At 43.9% G+C, this 16,285-nt stretch overlaps 8 protein-coding genes across 9 annotated transcripts; 5 read left to right on the top strand and 3 right to left on the bottom strand.

Moving 5' to 3' along the window:
- The first annotated feature begins 59 nt into the window (after window positions 1–59).
- Window positions 60–2,687, top strand: LOC108600767 (ubiquitin carboxyl-terminal hydrolase 5). The gene is made up of 2 exons (XM_017988528.2): window positions 60–655; window positions 710–2,687. Exons 1-2 carry the CDS (start codon window positions 154–156, stop codon window positions 2,662–2,664), a joined length of 2,457 nt encoding a protein of 818 aa, XP_017844017.1. The 5' UTR covers window positions 60–153; the 3' UTR covers window positions 2,665–2,687.
- On the bottom strand, window positions 2,664–4,206 carry LOC108600768 (alpha-1,3/1,6-mannosyltransferase ALG2). Its single transcript, XM_017988529.2, has 2 exons — window positions 4,119–4,206; window positions 2,664–4,058 (listed from the first exon to the last, which is right to left on the bottom strand). The coding sequence occupies exon 2, from the start codon at window positions 4,027–4,029 to the stop codon at window positions 2,773–2,775; it is 1,257 nt and encodes a 418-aa protein (XP_017844018.1). The 5' UTR covers window positions 4,030–4,058; window positions 4,119–4,206; the 3' UTR covers window positions 2,664–2,772.
- Window positions 4,207–4,358: 152 nt separating this feature from the next.
- LOC108598791 (pseudouridylate synthase 7 homolog) lies at window positions 4,359–6,716 on the top strand. The gene is made up of 4 exons (XM_017985534.1): window positions 4,359–4,556; window positions 4,616–4,803; window positions 4,862–5,279; window positions 5,332–6,716. The coding sequence occupies exons 1-4, from the start codon at window positions 4,420–4,422 to the stop codon at window positions 6,671–6,673; spliced, it is 2,085 nt and encodes a 694-aa protein (XP_017841023.1). The 5' UTR covers window positions 4,359–4,419; the 3' UTR covers window positions 6,674–6,716.
- A 94-nt stretch (window positions 6,717–6,810) lies between these two features.
- Window positions 6,811–11,447, top strand: LOC108598436 (hormone receptor 4). Of its 2 annotated transcripts, XM_017985068.2 has the most exons (6): window positions 6,811–7,076; window positions 8,841–8,947; window positions 9,008–10,047; window positions 10,107–10,621; window positions 10,706–10,758; window positions 10,811–11,447. In XM_017985068.2, exons 2-6 carry the CDS (start codon window positions 8,871–8,873, stop codon window positions 10,923–10,925), a joined length of 1,800 nt encoding a protein of 599 aa, XP_017840557.1. In that variant the 5' UTR covers window positions 6,811–7,076; window positions 8,841–8,870; the 3' UTR covers window positions 10,926–11,447. The 2 variants fall into 2 exon arrangements, with proteins under 2 accessions (XP_017840557.1, XP_017840556.1); XM_017985067.2 differs by having other exon boundaries at window positions 10,107–10,758.
- On the bottom strand, window positions 7,817–8,503 carry LOC108598437. The gene is made up of 2 exons (XM_017985069.1): window positions 8,336–8,503; window positions 7,817–8,275 (listed from the first exon to the last, which is right to left on the bottom strand). The coding sequence occupies exons 1-2, from the start codon at window positions 8,490–8,492 to the stop codon at window positions 7,818–7,820; spliced, it is 615 nt and encodes a 204-aa protein (XP_017840558.1). The 5' UTR covers window positions 8,493–8,503; the 3' UTR covers window position 7,817.
- A 730-nt stretch (window positions 11,448–12,177) lies between the features above and the next one.
- On the top strand, window positions 12,178–13,253 carry LOC108598911 (pyrimidodiazepine synthase). Its single transcript, XM_017985673.1, has 2 exons — window positions 12,178–12,287; window positions 12,430–13,253. The coding sequence occupies exons 1-2, from the start codon at window positions 12,260–12,262 to the stop codon at window positions 13,125–13,127; spliced, it is 726 nt and encodes a 241-aa protein (XP_017841162.1). The 5' UTR covers window positions 12,178–12,259; the 3' UTR covers window positions 13,128–13,253.
- Window positions 13,254–13,953: 700 nt separating this feature from the next.
- Window positions 13,954–15,188, top strand: LOC108601015 (pyrimidodiazepine synthase). Its single transcript, XM_017988889.2, has 3 exons — window positions 13,954–14,205; window positions 14,266–14,834; window positions 14,889–15,188. Exons 1-3 carry the CDS (start codon window positions 14,178–14,180, stop codon window positions 15,021–15,023), a joined length of 732 nt encoding a protein of 243 aa, XP_017844378.1. The 5' UTR covers window positions 13,954–14,177; the 3' UTR covers window positions 15,024–15,188.
- Window positions 15,189–15,195: 7 nt separating this feature from the next.
- On the bottom strand, window positions 15,196–16,264 carry LOC108601014 (pyrimidodiazepine synthase). The gene is made up of 2 exons (XM_017988888.2): window positions 16,135–16,264; window positions 15,196–16,006 (listed from the first exon to the last, which is right to left on the bottom strand). The coding sequence occupies exons 1-2, from the start codon at window positions 16,163–16,165 to the stop codon at window positions 15,288–15,290; spliced, it is 750 nt and encodes a 249-aa protein (XP_017844377.1). The 5' UTR covers window positions 16,166–16,264; the 3' UTR covers window positions 15,196–15,287.
- Window positions 16,265–16,285: the final 21 nt, after the last annotated feature.

The raw sequence follows: 16,285 nt of genomic DNA, 5'->3' as shown, positions 1-16,285 counted from the left end.
GATAACTGTTCTAACTGGCTGCACAGCCCTGGCGCCCAAATCAACGACGCACTTGCAGCCCTGGTCAGGTTTACATTGCAAAAATATTCGAGAGCGAGTGAGAATAATTCTGTGAGTTTTTGTTTCACACTGCATTTGCTAATTAAATACAAAATGGATGAGATAGGCAAGCATTTGTCCAAAATAAACGTGCCCTGCGGCAATCCGCCCATATATAAGGACGAATGCGTATTTTCTTACGACAATCCAGAGACGCCAACCGGGCTCTATGTGTGTCTGCAAAGCTTTTTGGGTTTCGGCGAGGCGTATGTGTGCGAGTATGCCGCGAAAACAGGCAACTGCGTGTTTTTGCACATTAGGCGCGAGCGCAAATTAAAAGAAGGCGAGTCCGCGCAGGAGGATGTGGATGGAGTGGCAGCGGGGCCGGAGCGAAAAATAACTCGTCTTGCAATTGGCGTTGATGGCGGCTGTAATGAGACTGATATGGCTAAGAAGTATACGATTAAGGATACTTACAGCATTGTCGTTGCACCGCAGCTAGACAAAAAGATGCCCTATCCGAATCCGGAGCTGCCCATGAAAGTTACACAGGCAGTGGAAGGTATTATTCATTCCGATTCCGCAATTACCAAGCTGGACAAGGCAACCATGACAGGTAGGGTGACTTGCAAAATTTTGGTTCGTTGACTCATTTTTTCTGTTGCGATAGGAACCTGGGATGGCGAGGTGCGTCAGGCGTCGCAATATGCAGAAAATCTTCAACAGTTGGATAATGGCAAGAAGATACCGCCTTCGGGCTGGAAGTGTGAAAAATGCGACTTGACCAACAATTTGTGGCTCAATTTGACTGATGGCTCCATATTATGTGGGCGCAAATTCTTCGATGGCAGCGGTGGAAACGATCATGCTGTGGAGCATTATCGTGAGACTGGCTATCCGCTAGCGGTCAAACTGGGCACCATCACCGCCGATGGCAAATCGGATGTGTTTTCATATCCCGAGGATGATATGGTGCTGGATCCGCATTTAGCCAAGCATTTAACTCATTTTGGCATCAACATGGCTGCCATGCAAAAGTGTGAGAAATCCATGGTGGAACTTGAGCTGGAGATAAACCAGCGCATAGGCGAATGGTCTGTGCTAACGGAGAGCGAAAGCGAACTGCAGCCGCTGGCTGGTCCCGGCTTTACGGGAATGCGCAATCTCGGCAACTCGTGCTACATTAACAGCGTCATGCAGGTGCTCTTTGTCATACCCGATTTCCAGCAGCGTTTTGTGGGTAGTGGTGCTGAGCACTATTTCCGTACTTATCCCAGTGATCCGGCCAATGATTTCAATATACAAATGGCAAAGTTGGGCAATGGCCTGCAGTCGGGCAAGTACAGCAGCATTGCTGATAATACGCTGGACACAGAGCACATGACTGGCATATCACCTGCCATGTTCAAGAATATTGTGGGTAAGAATCATCCAGAGTTTAGCACCAAACAGCAGCAGGACGCCAACGATTTTTATTTGCATTTACTCACCTTGCTCGATCGCAATTCACGCAATCAGTGCAATCCTGCGGATGCGTTGAAGTTTCAGCTGGAAGACCGCGTGGAGTGCATGGCCAGTCATAAGGTGAAGTACAAGACCCGCGAGGAATACAGCTTCCGCTTGCCCATACCGCTAGAGCAGGCCACCAATCTGGACGATGTACGCGAGTATCAGGAACGCGAGCAGGCGGCTCGCGCTACCGGCCAAAGACTCATTGATCGCGACATTGTGCGCCACAAGGTGCCGCTCCAGGCATGCCTAGAACGTTTCTTTGCTACCGAGCTCATCGATCAGTTCTACTCTGCTGCCATCAATGGCAAGACCACAGCGAAGAAGACCACCCGCATGGCCACCATGCCAGATTTCCTTATGATACATCTAGGCAAGTTTACGCTGGGCGATGACTGGGTGCCCAAAAAGCTGGACGTGTCGGTGGATATGCCCGACGATCTAGATTTGGGTGATTGGCGCGCCCGCGGTGGCCTTCAGCCGGGCGAAGAGCTGCTGCCTGAGACAGAAGCCGAGCCGGCCAAGTTTGTCTTTGATGAGCATGTCATGTCCGAGCTGGTCAATATGGGCTTTCCGCAGGAGGCATGCAAGCGCGCCTGTTTCCACACTTCTAACAGTAGCCTGGAGGCAGCGTCCAATTGGCTCATGGAGCACATAGCCGATGCGGATATATCGGATCCCTTTGAAGTGCCCAACACACGCATAGGTGACGGCGCTGCAGAGCAGTTTGTAGCTAATCCCGAAAGTCTGGCCATGCTTATGAGCATGGGTTTTGATGAGCGTCAGGCAGTGGCCGCCTTGAAAGCTACCGATGGCAATGTGGAGCGTGCTACCGACTGGATATTTTCACACGCTGACAGCATTGAAGAACCACCAGCTGCTGCCGCCGCACCTGCAGCGGCACCTTCAACGGCAAAAAATTACCGTGATGGGGCTGGCAAATACAAGCTGGTGGCATTTATCTCGCACATGGGCACCTCTGCACAGGTGGGACACTATGTCTGTCACATTCGAAAGCAGGGGGAGTGGGTAATCTTCAACGATACCAAGGTGGCGAAGTCACAGAATCCACCCAAGGATTTAGGCTACCTATACTTGTACATGCGCGAAGAGTAGACACTATGCTGAGCTGATCTCCCAAAACTCCCTTAAATCGCCCAAGCTTGTCTTGAAAATTATTATACAATACTTATATACGAGAACAATAAATTGAATTCAATACTTTTATTTGGTTTTCTTGCTGCCAGGTTGCAGGTCCTGCACAACGTTGTTTAGACGATCCGCAAAAGCTTCGAAGGAGAACTTTTGTTGGACACGCTTGCGTCCCAGTTCACCCATTTTTATGCGCAGCTGATCGTCGCGAAACAGTTGATACATGGCGGCACCGAAGCTCTGCTCCTCCTTGTCACATAGAAAGCCCGTTGAAGTGTGCACAATCGTTTCAGTGGGTCCACCGCTGTTCAGCGCCACCACCGGCTTACAGAAGTACATGCCTTCCAGCGGCACTATGCCAAAATGCTCGTTTTCCGGCGTATATAGCAGACAGTGGCACGCATAGAGCAGACTGCACTTTTCCTCATCTGTGGGTGAGCGTAGTAGCACCACATGGTCCTGCAGCTTTAATTCAGCGGTTATCTTTTCTAGCTCGGCATAGTGTTCAACATTCTCCAGGCAGCGCGTATCGTAGCCACCAGCAATAATTAGACGGCAGCGTTTAAAGTCCAGCGTGGGCAGCATATTTCCTAGCAGGCGTAGCGAGTGCAGCGCCAACGCATGGTTCTTCTTGCGCTCGTAACGATTAATGTCCAAGAAGATAAAAGAATTTCTAGGCACGCGCGCATGCACGGGCTCCTCGAGCAGTGCTGAGCGTTGCTCCAGCTTCTGTTCCATTTTGTCAAAGTATTGCGTGTGCAGCGAGGGATACAGCACATCGGGTACTGTATTTAGCCGTCGGAATGTGTCCTGGAAGACGCGCAGCGTGAACTTGGAGTTCACCAACACCTTGTCGGCCATGCCTATGGTGCGCTCCTCCAGCCAGTTAATAGGCGCGCGGTACAAACGCTTGAGCAGGCCTGCTCGTGCACTTAAGAGCTGATCGGGAAAGTGACAGTAGAAGAGGACACGTGGACGATGACGTGCCAATCGTAACACGGGCACACACACCGATATCAGATCACAGAATACTACATCAATCTGCTCGCGTTGTGGCATAAAAAAGCTAGCATAACAGGCGGCATAGAGCATGCGGAGGTACGCACAGAAGGCATAGAAACGTCCAAACAGCCGGCGTGGCAGCCAATCACCAACCACGCACACCGGAAAAGTGCCATCAGCTGTTTCCTTAAAGCAATGCAAGCTGTCATGATGATTGGTCAAAAAGCTAATTTCATGGCCACGCTCTTTTAGCGCCAAGGCGGCATCGACCACCAGACGCTCGGCACCGCCTATGCCCAGATCCGGATGCAGAAACAAAACCCGCATTATTATAAAAGAAAAGTTTCAAATTAAAACTGCAAATAAAATCGATTTTATAGACTGTAAACATAAATGTTAAGTGCTTAGTTACTTACTTAATTGTCATACAATAACCATTCTATGCTACTATCCAGGGCTGATTTTGTATTTTTTGTTTTGCGGTTTGTTATCACAAAAACCGTGAAATACAATAAGTTTAACTTACGATATACGATATTACAATAAAAGTATGACCGTCACTATTAAAAAAAAATCCCAAAAATGCCGCCACAAAATGTTGTTACCGGTGTATGCATAACAGAAAATGTTAAGTGTTTTATTTGTGAGTGCATAAAACGTGCTTCTGCCTTTTTAAAAAAAAAGGAGTACTTAATAAAAACTGTACGTTTTATTAAAATGGGCAAGGATAGAGGTAGAGGCAGAGGTCGTGGACGTAATTTTCAGTCAAGGCCATACAACAAAAACAATTGGCGGGCTCAAAAGAAAGATCATGGCAGACATAGCAATGGCAGTAGCAGTGGACACAGCAACAGGTGAATAAAACAATAATAAACATGTTGGAATTGACTTGAATGAACTTATCTTATTACAGGGCTCCGCAACAGAAGTGTACGCTGCTGGAAAACCAAGTGGGCATTACCGAATTCACAAACTCGGAGCTAGCCGGCTTCACTGGCATTGTAAAGTCTCGCTTCTCGGACTTCCACGTTAATGAAATAGATGTGGCGGGACAACTAATGCAGTTAAACGACTTGAATGTACCCAAAATGGTAGTTGAACGTGGGTTTTATTTAGTTATTCTTTTATGCTTACCAAAATGATAATGTTGGCTTTGCAGCTGTGGATGCCACAGAACTGAACGAATGGCGTCTCAAACTGCAGTCGGTGATAGATGAACAGATGTGGCAGCAGATTGCCGACTTGGCTGCAGCGAAATATGAAGCGGGCACCGAGCAAAAGATTGAGATTGATGTAAGCAATCTGGATAAAGAGCAACGCACCCAAATTCATCAGCTGGTCAAGCAACTCTATCAAAGCAAGTTGGTATCTACAACACTAAGTCAGCAGGCTCTGCCAACAGCAATGGAAGAGGAGCAGCTAGCTGGTGGGGATAAAAAAATTTTGCGGATCTCAAAACCAAAGCCAGGACGCGGTGACAACCGCTGGAGTTTTCCGGCGGAATTTGTACATTTTGTGGTGCACAAGGTCAATATGGATACCAGTGAGGTTGCTGCTACACTTGCCAGTCGCTTAAAGTGAGTGTTAAAGTGTTATACTTAAGTCTCATGTCTAAGCGTATTTTTGCAGTCTGCGTCCTTCGCAAGTGAACTATTGTGGTACCAAGGATAAACGTGCGAAGACCACACAGAGCATGTGCGTCAAGCGTCGCACGCCGGATGCCATCGTGCATGCGTCACGTTGTATGCGTAATGTATACGTGGGCAACTTTAGCTTCAAGCCGCACACACTCAAGCTGGGGGAGCTGCAGGGCAATCGGTTTCGTCTGGCATTGAGGCACATCACAGAACCGCGTGAGCATATAGAGTTGGCTCTGCAGTCACTTAAAGCGCGTGGCTTTATCAATTATTATGGACTACAGCGTTTTGGCAACAGCGCCTCAGTGCCCACATATGAGGTGGGAGTAGCTTTGCTAAAACGCGACTTCAAGCATGCCTGTGAGTTGATACTGAAGCCACGTGACAATGATATGGAGTTCATGCGCGTCATACGTGAAGCTTGGTGGCAGGATCGGGATTCCGTAGCGGCTGCTGCCAAGTTTCATGATGACAAGTTCATTGAGAAGAAGCTGCTGGATGGACTGGCCAGCTTTGGTGAACATGACTATGCAGCGGCGTTGCGTCGCATACCTAGGAACATGTTGCTGCTATATCCACATGCCTATCAAAGTCTCATTTTCAATCGCATTGCCTCGCGTCGCATTAAAGAATTCGGACTGAAGCTTATACCAGGTGATCTCGTGTATGTGGAAGAACAGCCGCTACAAATAGAGCAACAAGCATCTGAAGAGCCAGAAGATGAGCCAGAGGATGACAGCTTGTTGGAAGAGGAGTCCATATTTAAGCGTAAGGTGCGTGCGCTTAGCGACGAAGACATTGCCAGCGACAAGTATAAACTATCAGATGTAGTGCTGCCGCTGCCAGGCTACGACATTACCTATCCCAGCAACGACTGTGCTGCCTGGTATGAGCAAATGCTTGCCGAAGTGGGTCTTTCCTCGGAACTATTGCGGCACAAGGATAAGACATATGCCTTGGGTGGGGCCTATCGAAAATTGCTTATACAGCCCAGCGACTTAAAGTGGAGCTTCCGCAGCTATAGCACGCCAGAGGATACACTGATAGCCTCCGACTGGGAGCAGCTAAAAAACATTCCGATTACAGTAGAGCCTTCAGAGACGGAGGCAAAGTATACAGCTCTTCTGTTGGAATTCTCCCTGCCCACGGCTGCCTATGCAACAATGTTGTTGCGTGAGTTGCTCAAACAGGACACGTCGACAGCTAGGCAAATGCAGCTGGAGCAGCAGGAGATAAGCAAAAATCCTATGCCAGATGCAATTGAAGAGAAAACTACAGAAACAATTGAATTAATAGCGGAAACAACAGAAGGAGTGCAGATTGAGAGCAACTAACAGAGTTAATTATACATATTCTAAACATTTTTATTTAATTAAAATCAGTGCAAATAAAACAAATGTTAATTTCAAATATTTAACACTATTACACCATGTAACATATTCTGTTGATTAACAGTGTGCTGCTAATATATTGGAACATGATTTGCAACCCTTATTCAAAGTGAAAGTCGCAGGAGTCCTATTCTGTAAGCATTTCTATGTTGACAAGCGAAAGCTTTGGACGCGTCCTCCGCTTGGTCGTTTAACCCAAACGTGTGTGTGCGTATGTTTGTGCGTGCGTGCATGTGTCTCCCAACACAAATGTTGTAAATAACAAAATAATAATAACAAACAATACAAAAGCCCAATTGGCTAATTTTAAACTAAGTACTTTTGACAAAGCACAAGGAAATACAAGGTGAATATGCATACATACATATATTTAATAGACGATACATACACGCTTATGTGTTTGTAAATTTTGGGCGCGTATTTTTTAAAAACTTTTATATGCAATAAATACTTAAAAATAATTTCCCAAATTGTTAGGTGAGTTACAATTTTAAGTGGATATTATAGAATCGAAACTGTACTATATTATATTGTTTCACATTGGCTTTATTGATTTTTGGTGCGTGCCTTGTTTCAAATCAATCGATAATGTGGTGTTAATGCCAGCTATACTACCATATCCACAATAAATTTATCACGGGAGACGAAGGGCGATGTTGAAGTGGTACGCCATACTACCTTGTGCTGGCTTTTGTAGATCGCGCACCAGTTGGAGTCATTTTATTAATTTAAATACTTAAAACGCTGTGTCTCAAATGTATAAACTGCCTGGTTGTTTTGGCGTCGCTCGACCTCCCACTGCCCAACACCCTAAGCTATTACTAGCACCACCCCTACAGGGCAACTATGCCAGGCAGCCAGACATTGATATTGGATGTGTTATTGCTTGCGCGCGCACTCTTTGACCAACAACAAAGCGCCTCAACTAACTGCGTCATAGTTGGAGTGACTTGAGAGCTGCGCTCAACTTCGATTTTCTACAACCACACATAGATACATATGTATACAAACAATCAAACATTTAGTTTTATTATATTACAATTTATAACTAAGCTAAACAGACAAATTAAATTAATTATGTGATTAACTAAATTGATATATCGTCAATTGACTCCGCATTGAGAGCGCGCAGATTACATTTGCATAAGTAGGCCAATATTTTTTTCTCGGCTTTTGCCCGATTTGGCCCGAGGCCCTGCAATAAGACCTCCATGCGCTTTAGAACATCTCCGTTAATGACAGGGGCTTCAGCGTCAGGTACAGCAGCTGCCACGCCCACATGCTGCTCATCCATTGCCTCCTGCAGCGGGTCATCCAAATCATGTACTTCCTCTATAAGCTCTCCCGGACTAAGTGCTCGCCAATTTGTACTCGAACTGGGACCAACGGTATTTGCTATGTGCTCATTGCTGTGCAAATGGTGGCCATGCTTAAATTGTGGAAGGAAATGCAGCTTGGGTAACAGAGTCCAGTCCGAGTGATCCCTTAGCATTTCCCGCCGTAGCCTCTCTTTTAAGTGATTCCAGCGTGTAATGCAGGTACACACTGTAAACAAGTGGCATTAGAATTAAACTCCATAAAAGGTCTAGGCTTTGCTTTATTTACCATCAGTTCTTAGTGTGCTGGCAATGTTGCACCAAAATTCTGTTTTCTTCTTTTTATGAGCGTCGTAGGGCATAGTGCGTAGTGAGGGATCATAAAGTCTTGGATGGATTCTTACAAGCTCTATCAGACGTAGGTCAAAATCTTCATTAGCGCACATCTTAAACAACGTTCAAAATATAAACAACTTTGCAAAACAAAACAATAGTTATCTCATAAGATTATCGATATGTGGTAACCTAACACAAGTGTGTATCGATATATCGATATTGTTTGTTATTAACAACCCTTCCAACTTGAAATAAACGGTCTGCAAGGAACTAATAATTTGAATTGCGAAGCTTTCAAACAGACAATTGTGTGTGTGTTTTTTTTTAAAAGGCTTAACCAAATAATATTTTGTGTATTTAACAGCTTGGCTGTTTACATATTGACTCTGTTTGCGCCACTTATTGATTTTGTTATTGATTTTATTGCAAACAAAACAACAACAAACCACGACAAACAGGGTGTCAAATTAATCAGCCGGGCCGCAGACATGGCCGCCGAAAACTATCATCTTAAGTGGGATTCACACTTATCCTATTTGAATACTTCCATAGCTACGCTTTACAAGTAAGTACTAAATATGCATAAATATTGTTTGATAAACAAATTTTAAAACATTACTTGCAGAAATGAAAAATTCGCAGATGTTATGTTGTATAGTTCGTATAACAGCAGTAACATCAACTCGGACATGCCGACGGTGGGTATATCGGCGCACAAATTCATACTCAGCTCCTGCAGTCAGTTTTTTGCGACCATGTTCGAGACGGCGCCCATTACTGCACCCAATGGCGTGCTTTATATTGTGCTTCCTCCGGATCTGAGCCATCGTGCCATACAGATTCTGGTGCAGTATATGTATAGTGGTGAAGCCACCGTGTCAAATGATATACTCAACGAAGTGCTGCGTGGCGGCGAAATACTAAAAATACGCGGTTTATGCCGCACCAGCAGCAACTCCTCCGGCAACACAAGCAGCAATAATAATAATGCCGCACATCATCTGCACCACCATCATCATCAGCGGGAACCGAGCGCTATGTATATGTCTAATGGCACGCGTACATCACTGGCGCCGCCGCCACTGCCCGTTGATATGTATACAAGCAAGGGAAACAACAGCAGCAGCAGCAATAGCTCCACGCGCTATGCCCTAGATCATCATCACGCCCATCAGCATCCCTCACAATTTCGCGGTCTGGGCGCTTCCGTTATGCCAAAGGACAGCCCAGTTATAGTAAAGTCTCCAAAAATAGCCACTCATGCAGGTCTGCTGAGTGTGGCCAGCAGCAGCAGCAAACTTCACGCTGGCGGCATCTCTGTCAACAAGGAGGTGGCCATTGATCCGGAGGAGAAGTGCTGTTATGCATCGTCCAGCCAACACGATAGTCTAACACAGCCGACAGCAACTGCCCCAGCACTAACAGCTCCCATGTCAATCTGCACAGAAGTCGGCTGCAACAGCTGTCCGTTGGCTGCGCCATCCAATACTGAGGCTGTGGAGACAACTTTACGAAGGCCAGATTATGAGCGTGAACGAGACAGGGAGCGAGAACGAGAACGAGATCGTGAGCGTTTAGTAGAAGATCCGCATTGTGAGCGCGAACGTGAAGAAGTGGGGCTGGTTTTTGAACGACGAATACGACGTGAAAGCGTCTGTGAGCGTGGTAAGTTATTGCAAATATATGACAGGCCAAGATATAACTAAATCTCTTACTGCCGATAGCTATTGCGCATGATTCGCACTACTTTCCACACGAAGGACCGCACTATGAGCACGCAGTCAAGTCCTATGAAGTGCAACCCCGCCTGGCTACACCGCCACATCCGCACAGTTTTCTGAGCATCAAGCAGGAGCCCACTGATTGGTCTAATAACGCCAATGCACCTTTAAACAGTGACAATAGCCAAGAGGTGGCGTTGTCGCCCAAGCAGCCGTTAGACTTTGCCGTTAAGGTAGAGGCGAGTTCCATACCACAGGATGAAGTTGAGGAGCCGCACACGTTGCGTGATTACAACAACTTTAAACTGCTCGTCTGTGAGATCTGCCAGAAATCGTTCGAGGACACCAAGACTCTAGTGCGTCATCTGGGCACTCATGCCTCTGAGCCGGCAGGCATCTCTGGAGGCGGAGGTAGCAGCAGCAGCAGTGGTGGCTCAGCTAACAGCAATAATAATAGCAGCAGCTTAGCTTTGCGTGCCTTGAAGACGTACGTGCCAAAGAAGCGGCGCAGAGTGTCGGTGAGTGGCGTTGGATGCTGCGTATTGGAAAACAACTTTTCTCATCTCAACCCTCCTACTTCTTGCTCCCATTCGTATTCACAGCAACAAGAGAACAACATGGATCATGTGACGCTGCTTTGCGATCTCTGCTCGACGTAAGTAATTAAAACTTTGACTTGGACTGAGAATTAATATCTTCGCTTGCAGCTCCTTTGAGACACCGGCAGAGTGGGTGCGACACATGAATAGCCAACACACAGAGATAGAGCTGGCCATGTTTAATAGCAAAAAGGATGGCGAACAAAAAGGCTGTGTGTCTTAAAGCCCTTGGCGTCATACCCACCACCCTCAGAACCAACAGCTTCCAACTAGCACCACCATCATCACCACCAAACGTCAGGGCGTGAAAGAAGCAATAACAAATTTAAGAAAAAAGTTAAATAACCAAACTATGAAATCAAGTCATTCCAGTAATCAAAAGCTAATGTTATATATAAAAATTCTACAACAGCAAGAACCGTGATCAAAAATGCAGCAGCAGGAAAAAACAAATCAGAATATTTTATAGAGCTATAAAAAACGTATTATTAACAAAAAGATACACCAACTAAAGCGAAACTTTAAACGAAGCAAACAAACGGAATCGTCAGGCAACGATGCAAAACAAAATGTTATTATAAACCACTTTAAGCAAACAGCAAATTGATATAAATTTAAATCTGTAGTATTTTTAAATCTATGTATGTATGTAGTTTTTAAACATTATGCCCCACAATTGCACCATTTAAGCAAATAAGCAATGTTCTTCACAAGGAATTTGTTTAATTTTATACCTAACATTGATTTGATGCATTTTTTTTATGTGCTGCTTTTATTTATTTTCCATGTATTTTTAGAAATATAAAATTTTTTACTTTCAAAAACCAATATAAGACTTTAAGAATGTTTTGTAAATAGAATAAGTTGAATTTTTTTAATGAACGGAACAAGTTTTTCATATAAAACTATCTGAATGTGTGTGTACGTAGCTAAAAGTTCAATTCAAAACTAGCAGACAAGTAGATCCAACCAATATACAAACATAAAAAACTAACATGCAATTTAAATTAAATGTACATTTACAAATCAACGTGATTATTAAAACAGTAAGCTACCAATAATAATGTAATGATCGCTAAGAAATTATCACATAACTAATTTTTGTAATGTTTTTTAACATAAACTTCTGTTAATAATAACTTTTCTTTTTTTATACAACATTTGGAATGGCATTTAAATTTATATTGTATTATGTTTTGTTTAAGAAAAATTTTCAATTGTGAATATTCTATGCGATCACACACACACACGCATTGCATTAATCAAACACTTGTGTTTGTGCGCAATAAAATTAAATACAGAATCAAATATGTATGTATGTAGCATGCGTTTTAATCGCAACAAAATAAACTTCGAAAGAAAACGTTTTTAAAAGCCTGGGTAAAGTTAATTGACTGAATTGCTCGATAGGCTTCATGACAGTCATGACAAAAGCTCGCTGATAAAATACTCAAACAAATCGATTCCAGTTTCACCTCTAATTTGCGCAAAAAGTTAAGTTTCTATAAATTTAGCAAAACGAATATTTTTGGACGCATTAAACTACAAGAGCTTGCAATGAGTGCTGGCAAACATTTAACTAAGGGTAAGTCCAGATAAGCACTCAAGTAAAGAGAGTGTACAACGCCCTAAGTAATCGCAAACTGGTTCTCCATGGCCTTTGTGAATAATTGATAGACGCGGGCGACATGTTGATAAACTGACTCACTAACCACTATATTTTGCAGGTTCCGCGAAGCCTGCTTTGCCTGATGATGGCGTGCCCCGTTTATACTCTATGCGTTTTTGTCCGTTTGCACATCGCGCTCATCTGGTGCTAAACGCCAAGAAGGTGCCACACCATAGCATCTATATTAACCTTACCGAGAAGCCAGAGTGGCTTGTCGATGTGAGCCCGCTTCTGAAAGTGCCGGCACTGCAACTGGTTGCTGAGAAAAGCAAACCTTCGTTGATTGAGTCACTTATTATCTCTGAGTACTTGGACGAGCAGCATCCGCAGCCAGCGCTGCTGCCTAAGGAACCGCTGCAGCGTGCTCTGGATAAGATACTTGTGGAACGTTTCAATGCTGTTCCCGGTGCTTTTATGAAGATTTTGTCCAACGATGTAGGTACTGATGAGCTCTGGACAGCCGTGGACATATTCGAGGCTGAGCTAGCCCATCGCACTACACCCTATTTCAGCGGCAGTCAGCCAGGATATGTGGATTACATGCTCTGGCCCTGGTTTGAGCGTTTTCCAGTATTGGAATATTATCTCAAGGAGCGCTACAGCTTTGATAAGCAGCGCTTTGCCAAGATCAGTGCATGGATTGAGCTGATGCTGAAGGATCCTGTGGTACAGTCACATTTCGTAACACCAGAGCAACACATTGAGTACTGGCGCACCCGCAAAGCAGGCCAGACCAACTATGACCTACTTGCCTAGAATGCACATTGCATTTGTTTTGAAATTTCTAAGTGTCCTTGTGTAAAACGCTGTAAATATTTAATTATGTAGTTTAACTGAAGAACCGAATTTGTATCTAAAAGGCTTACATTTTTATAAAAAATTTAATTTAACAAAACCGAATAATGTTGATAATAATAATAATAATAATAAAAACTTTTTTGAATTGGTTCAAAAGTTTCCTGATGTGGCAGATGTAAGTATGGCGGATACTCAAGATAAGTAGTTTGACCAATGGAATGTGTAGACATTGTGCATAATTTTGACTAAATGGGCTGGTCCCATGTATGTTTCTTCTTAACTTCGTCAAATAATAAATGAATACATTCTTGTATCTGAGTTACTACAGCTGGTCATGGCTTCAAATTAAACAGAATACAAGCCGGTATATTTGTTTATCAAAGGCAAACCATCACATATCTAAAATATTAAAGCTTCCAAATTTGAATACAGTTTAATTAGGATTCTTTTCACTAGTATAACATGGTTTGTTTGTATACTCTTTTGTTATAAGCTTGCAAAATAATTTGTCAAACCATACAATTGTATACTTATTTTAATTGTATTTGTCGCACCAGTATACAATTAAGCAAAACAGAAGTAACATTGAGTAACACTCTTTATGTTTGACAGTGAACAAAATATTTAACTTCTTTTTTTTTAAGAAAGAATAATGCATATTAAAGGGATTTCGATTGTTGTGATGGATAGTTATGGGAATATAAGGCCGCGTAGAGTGTTCCACTGTTGATTTTTGCTTATTATTACAATTAGAATACTGCTGATGCTCCGGTTCCTTCGAATCGAAGAAAACTAGCTAATAATTATTGATTTTAATAAATTTACGATTAAATTGTCAAATGATTGCTTATTTACATATGTATCACGAAGCCGCAGCTTAGCCACAGAGGTTAAATCTGATCGGCGCCCAAGCTTAGTAGGTAAACCAACTCCAATTGCGAAGGGCATCTATAGACACCTATTTCAGTATATAACAGCAGCTGATGCTAAGAGCAAACAGTTGACAACATGAGCAGCGGCAGACACTTGACTAAAGGTAGGTTCAAGCTCCAATGCATTGCTATAACTTGATTGAGCACAACGTGCCTATTGGCAGATTCCCCAACGCCAGATGTGCCGGAGGATGGTATACTACGTCTCTACTCTATGCGTTTCTGTCCCTTCGCGCAGCGGGTGCATTTGGTGCTAGATGCCAAACAGATACCATACCACAGCATCTACATAAATCTCACAGAGAAACCAGACTGGATTTTTGAAAAGAATCCTCAAGGTAAGGTGCCAGCGTTGGAGTTGGTACGTGAGCCCGGACCGCCTGTCCTGACCGAATCGCTGCTCATCTGCGAGTACCTGGACGAACAGTATCCTCTGCGACCGCTATATCCACGTGATCCATTAAAGAAAGTGCAGGAAAAGCTGCTCATTGAACGCTTTAATGCTGTGTTGGATGCCTTTTTTAAGGCTTCTGATGGCGGCGAGATGGAACCCTTCTGGTGCGGCTTGGATGTATATGAACGCGAGCTAGCCAGACGTGAAACACTTTATTTTGGCGGCGAGCAAACGGGCATACTGGACTACATGATTTGGCCCTGGTGTGAGCGCTTGGAGCTGCTTAAGCTGCAGCGCGGCGAGGAGTACAACTATGATGAGCAGCGTTTTCCACAGCTGGTGAGTAACTGCGGCTTACTTGCGAGCTTGACCTTAAGCTTTATTTACTTCTAGACGCTTTGGCTTGAACGCATGAAACGTGATCCAGCTGTGATGGCCTTTTATATGGAGGCCGAGGTCCAAGCAGAATTTCTGCGCACTCGCAGCGCTGGCAAGCCGAACTATAATTTGCTGGTCAAGGAGACTTAGTACATTTGTTATTTATATTTTTTGTATGCTCAGAATAAACTGCTTTAGCTTAATCTTCAAGGTACATCAAAGTGGGGTGACAAGCAAACGCAATTGCATGTAATAGAGACGCAAAAACCATTCCCCGGCAGCTCAGGTTTATGCCAAGCTGCAATGAATTAGAAGCATTATTTAAAGTTTCACATACTCTTATTTATTCGCTTATGTTTAGGCCTGTATAATCCTTTCAAATACTTAATTTCTCTCTCTCTCTCTCTCTTAGCTCTACAATGCCTCAAAGGCCACATCATAGTTAGGTTTCCCTTCTAGACGAGTCTGCATAAACTTGGCATGCACTTGGCTATCCAGCGCCACCTGTTTCACAGCTTCATCCTGCAACATCAGCTCACGCCACTGCAATAGCTTTCCGAAGCGTTGATTATCTAGCTCATATTTATCCGTCAGCAGCAGCTTTAAAGCTGGAAAGCGTTCAAACCACGGCCAGATCATATAGTCTACCATACCCACTGCACGCCCACCAAAGTAGGGCGTGTCACGCTTTTTTAACTCCTGCTCGAACACATCAAGCGCCGTTTCAAAGTTCTGCAACGCATCTGCTGGCGGATCAGCCGTAAAGAAAACTGGATAAATAGCGCTTACAGCTGGCGACAAACGTTCTATGAGTATTTTGTCCTGGGCCTTTTGTAGTGCATGGGCCGGATAGAGTGAGGGCTCCGGGTATTCTTCATCCAAATATTCGGCTATGACTAGCGACTCCACTAATGCCGGCTGATCAGCCACAGCGCTGAGTTGTATGGCGGGCACCTTGCCTAGCGGGCTGTAGTCCGTATACCAATCGGGCTTCTCGCTCAGGTCTATATAGATCTTGTGGTGTGGTATCTTCTTGGCCGCCAGCACCAAAGCGGCGCGCTCCGAGTATGGACAGAAACGCATGGAGTAGAAGCGTAATACACCATCTTCTGGTAGATGGGGCTTCAACGAACCTGTTAATGACGCATTCACAAGCATTTTAACACTATACTACTATCATAATAATAATAATATCAATAACCTTAAATCGACTTTTAGATAAATGTACATAAACATGTACATCTTTCTAATAATAACTGACCTTTCTTAAAGTGCTTTAATGGAATGCTCATAGCCTTTCTAAAAATCACGTTTGCCTTAATGTTTAAGCAGTTTTCAAGTTTGTAATTTACTTTAGCTATTTACGCAAGAGAAACAAATGTCAAGGCACTTGCACTGTAAACAAAAATGCA

The sequence above is a fragment of the Drosophila busckii genome, chromosome 3L (genome assembly GCF_011750605.1).
Source record: "Drosophila busckii strain San Diego stock center, stock number 13000-0081.31 chromosome 3L, ASM1175060v1, whole genome shotgun sequence".
NCBI lineage: Eukaryota > Metazoa > Arthropoda > Insecta > Diptera > Drosophilidae > Drosophila > Drosophila busckii.
Note: the sequence above shows the minus strand (reverse complement) of the source record. Positions and strands in the feature narration are given on the sequence as shown.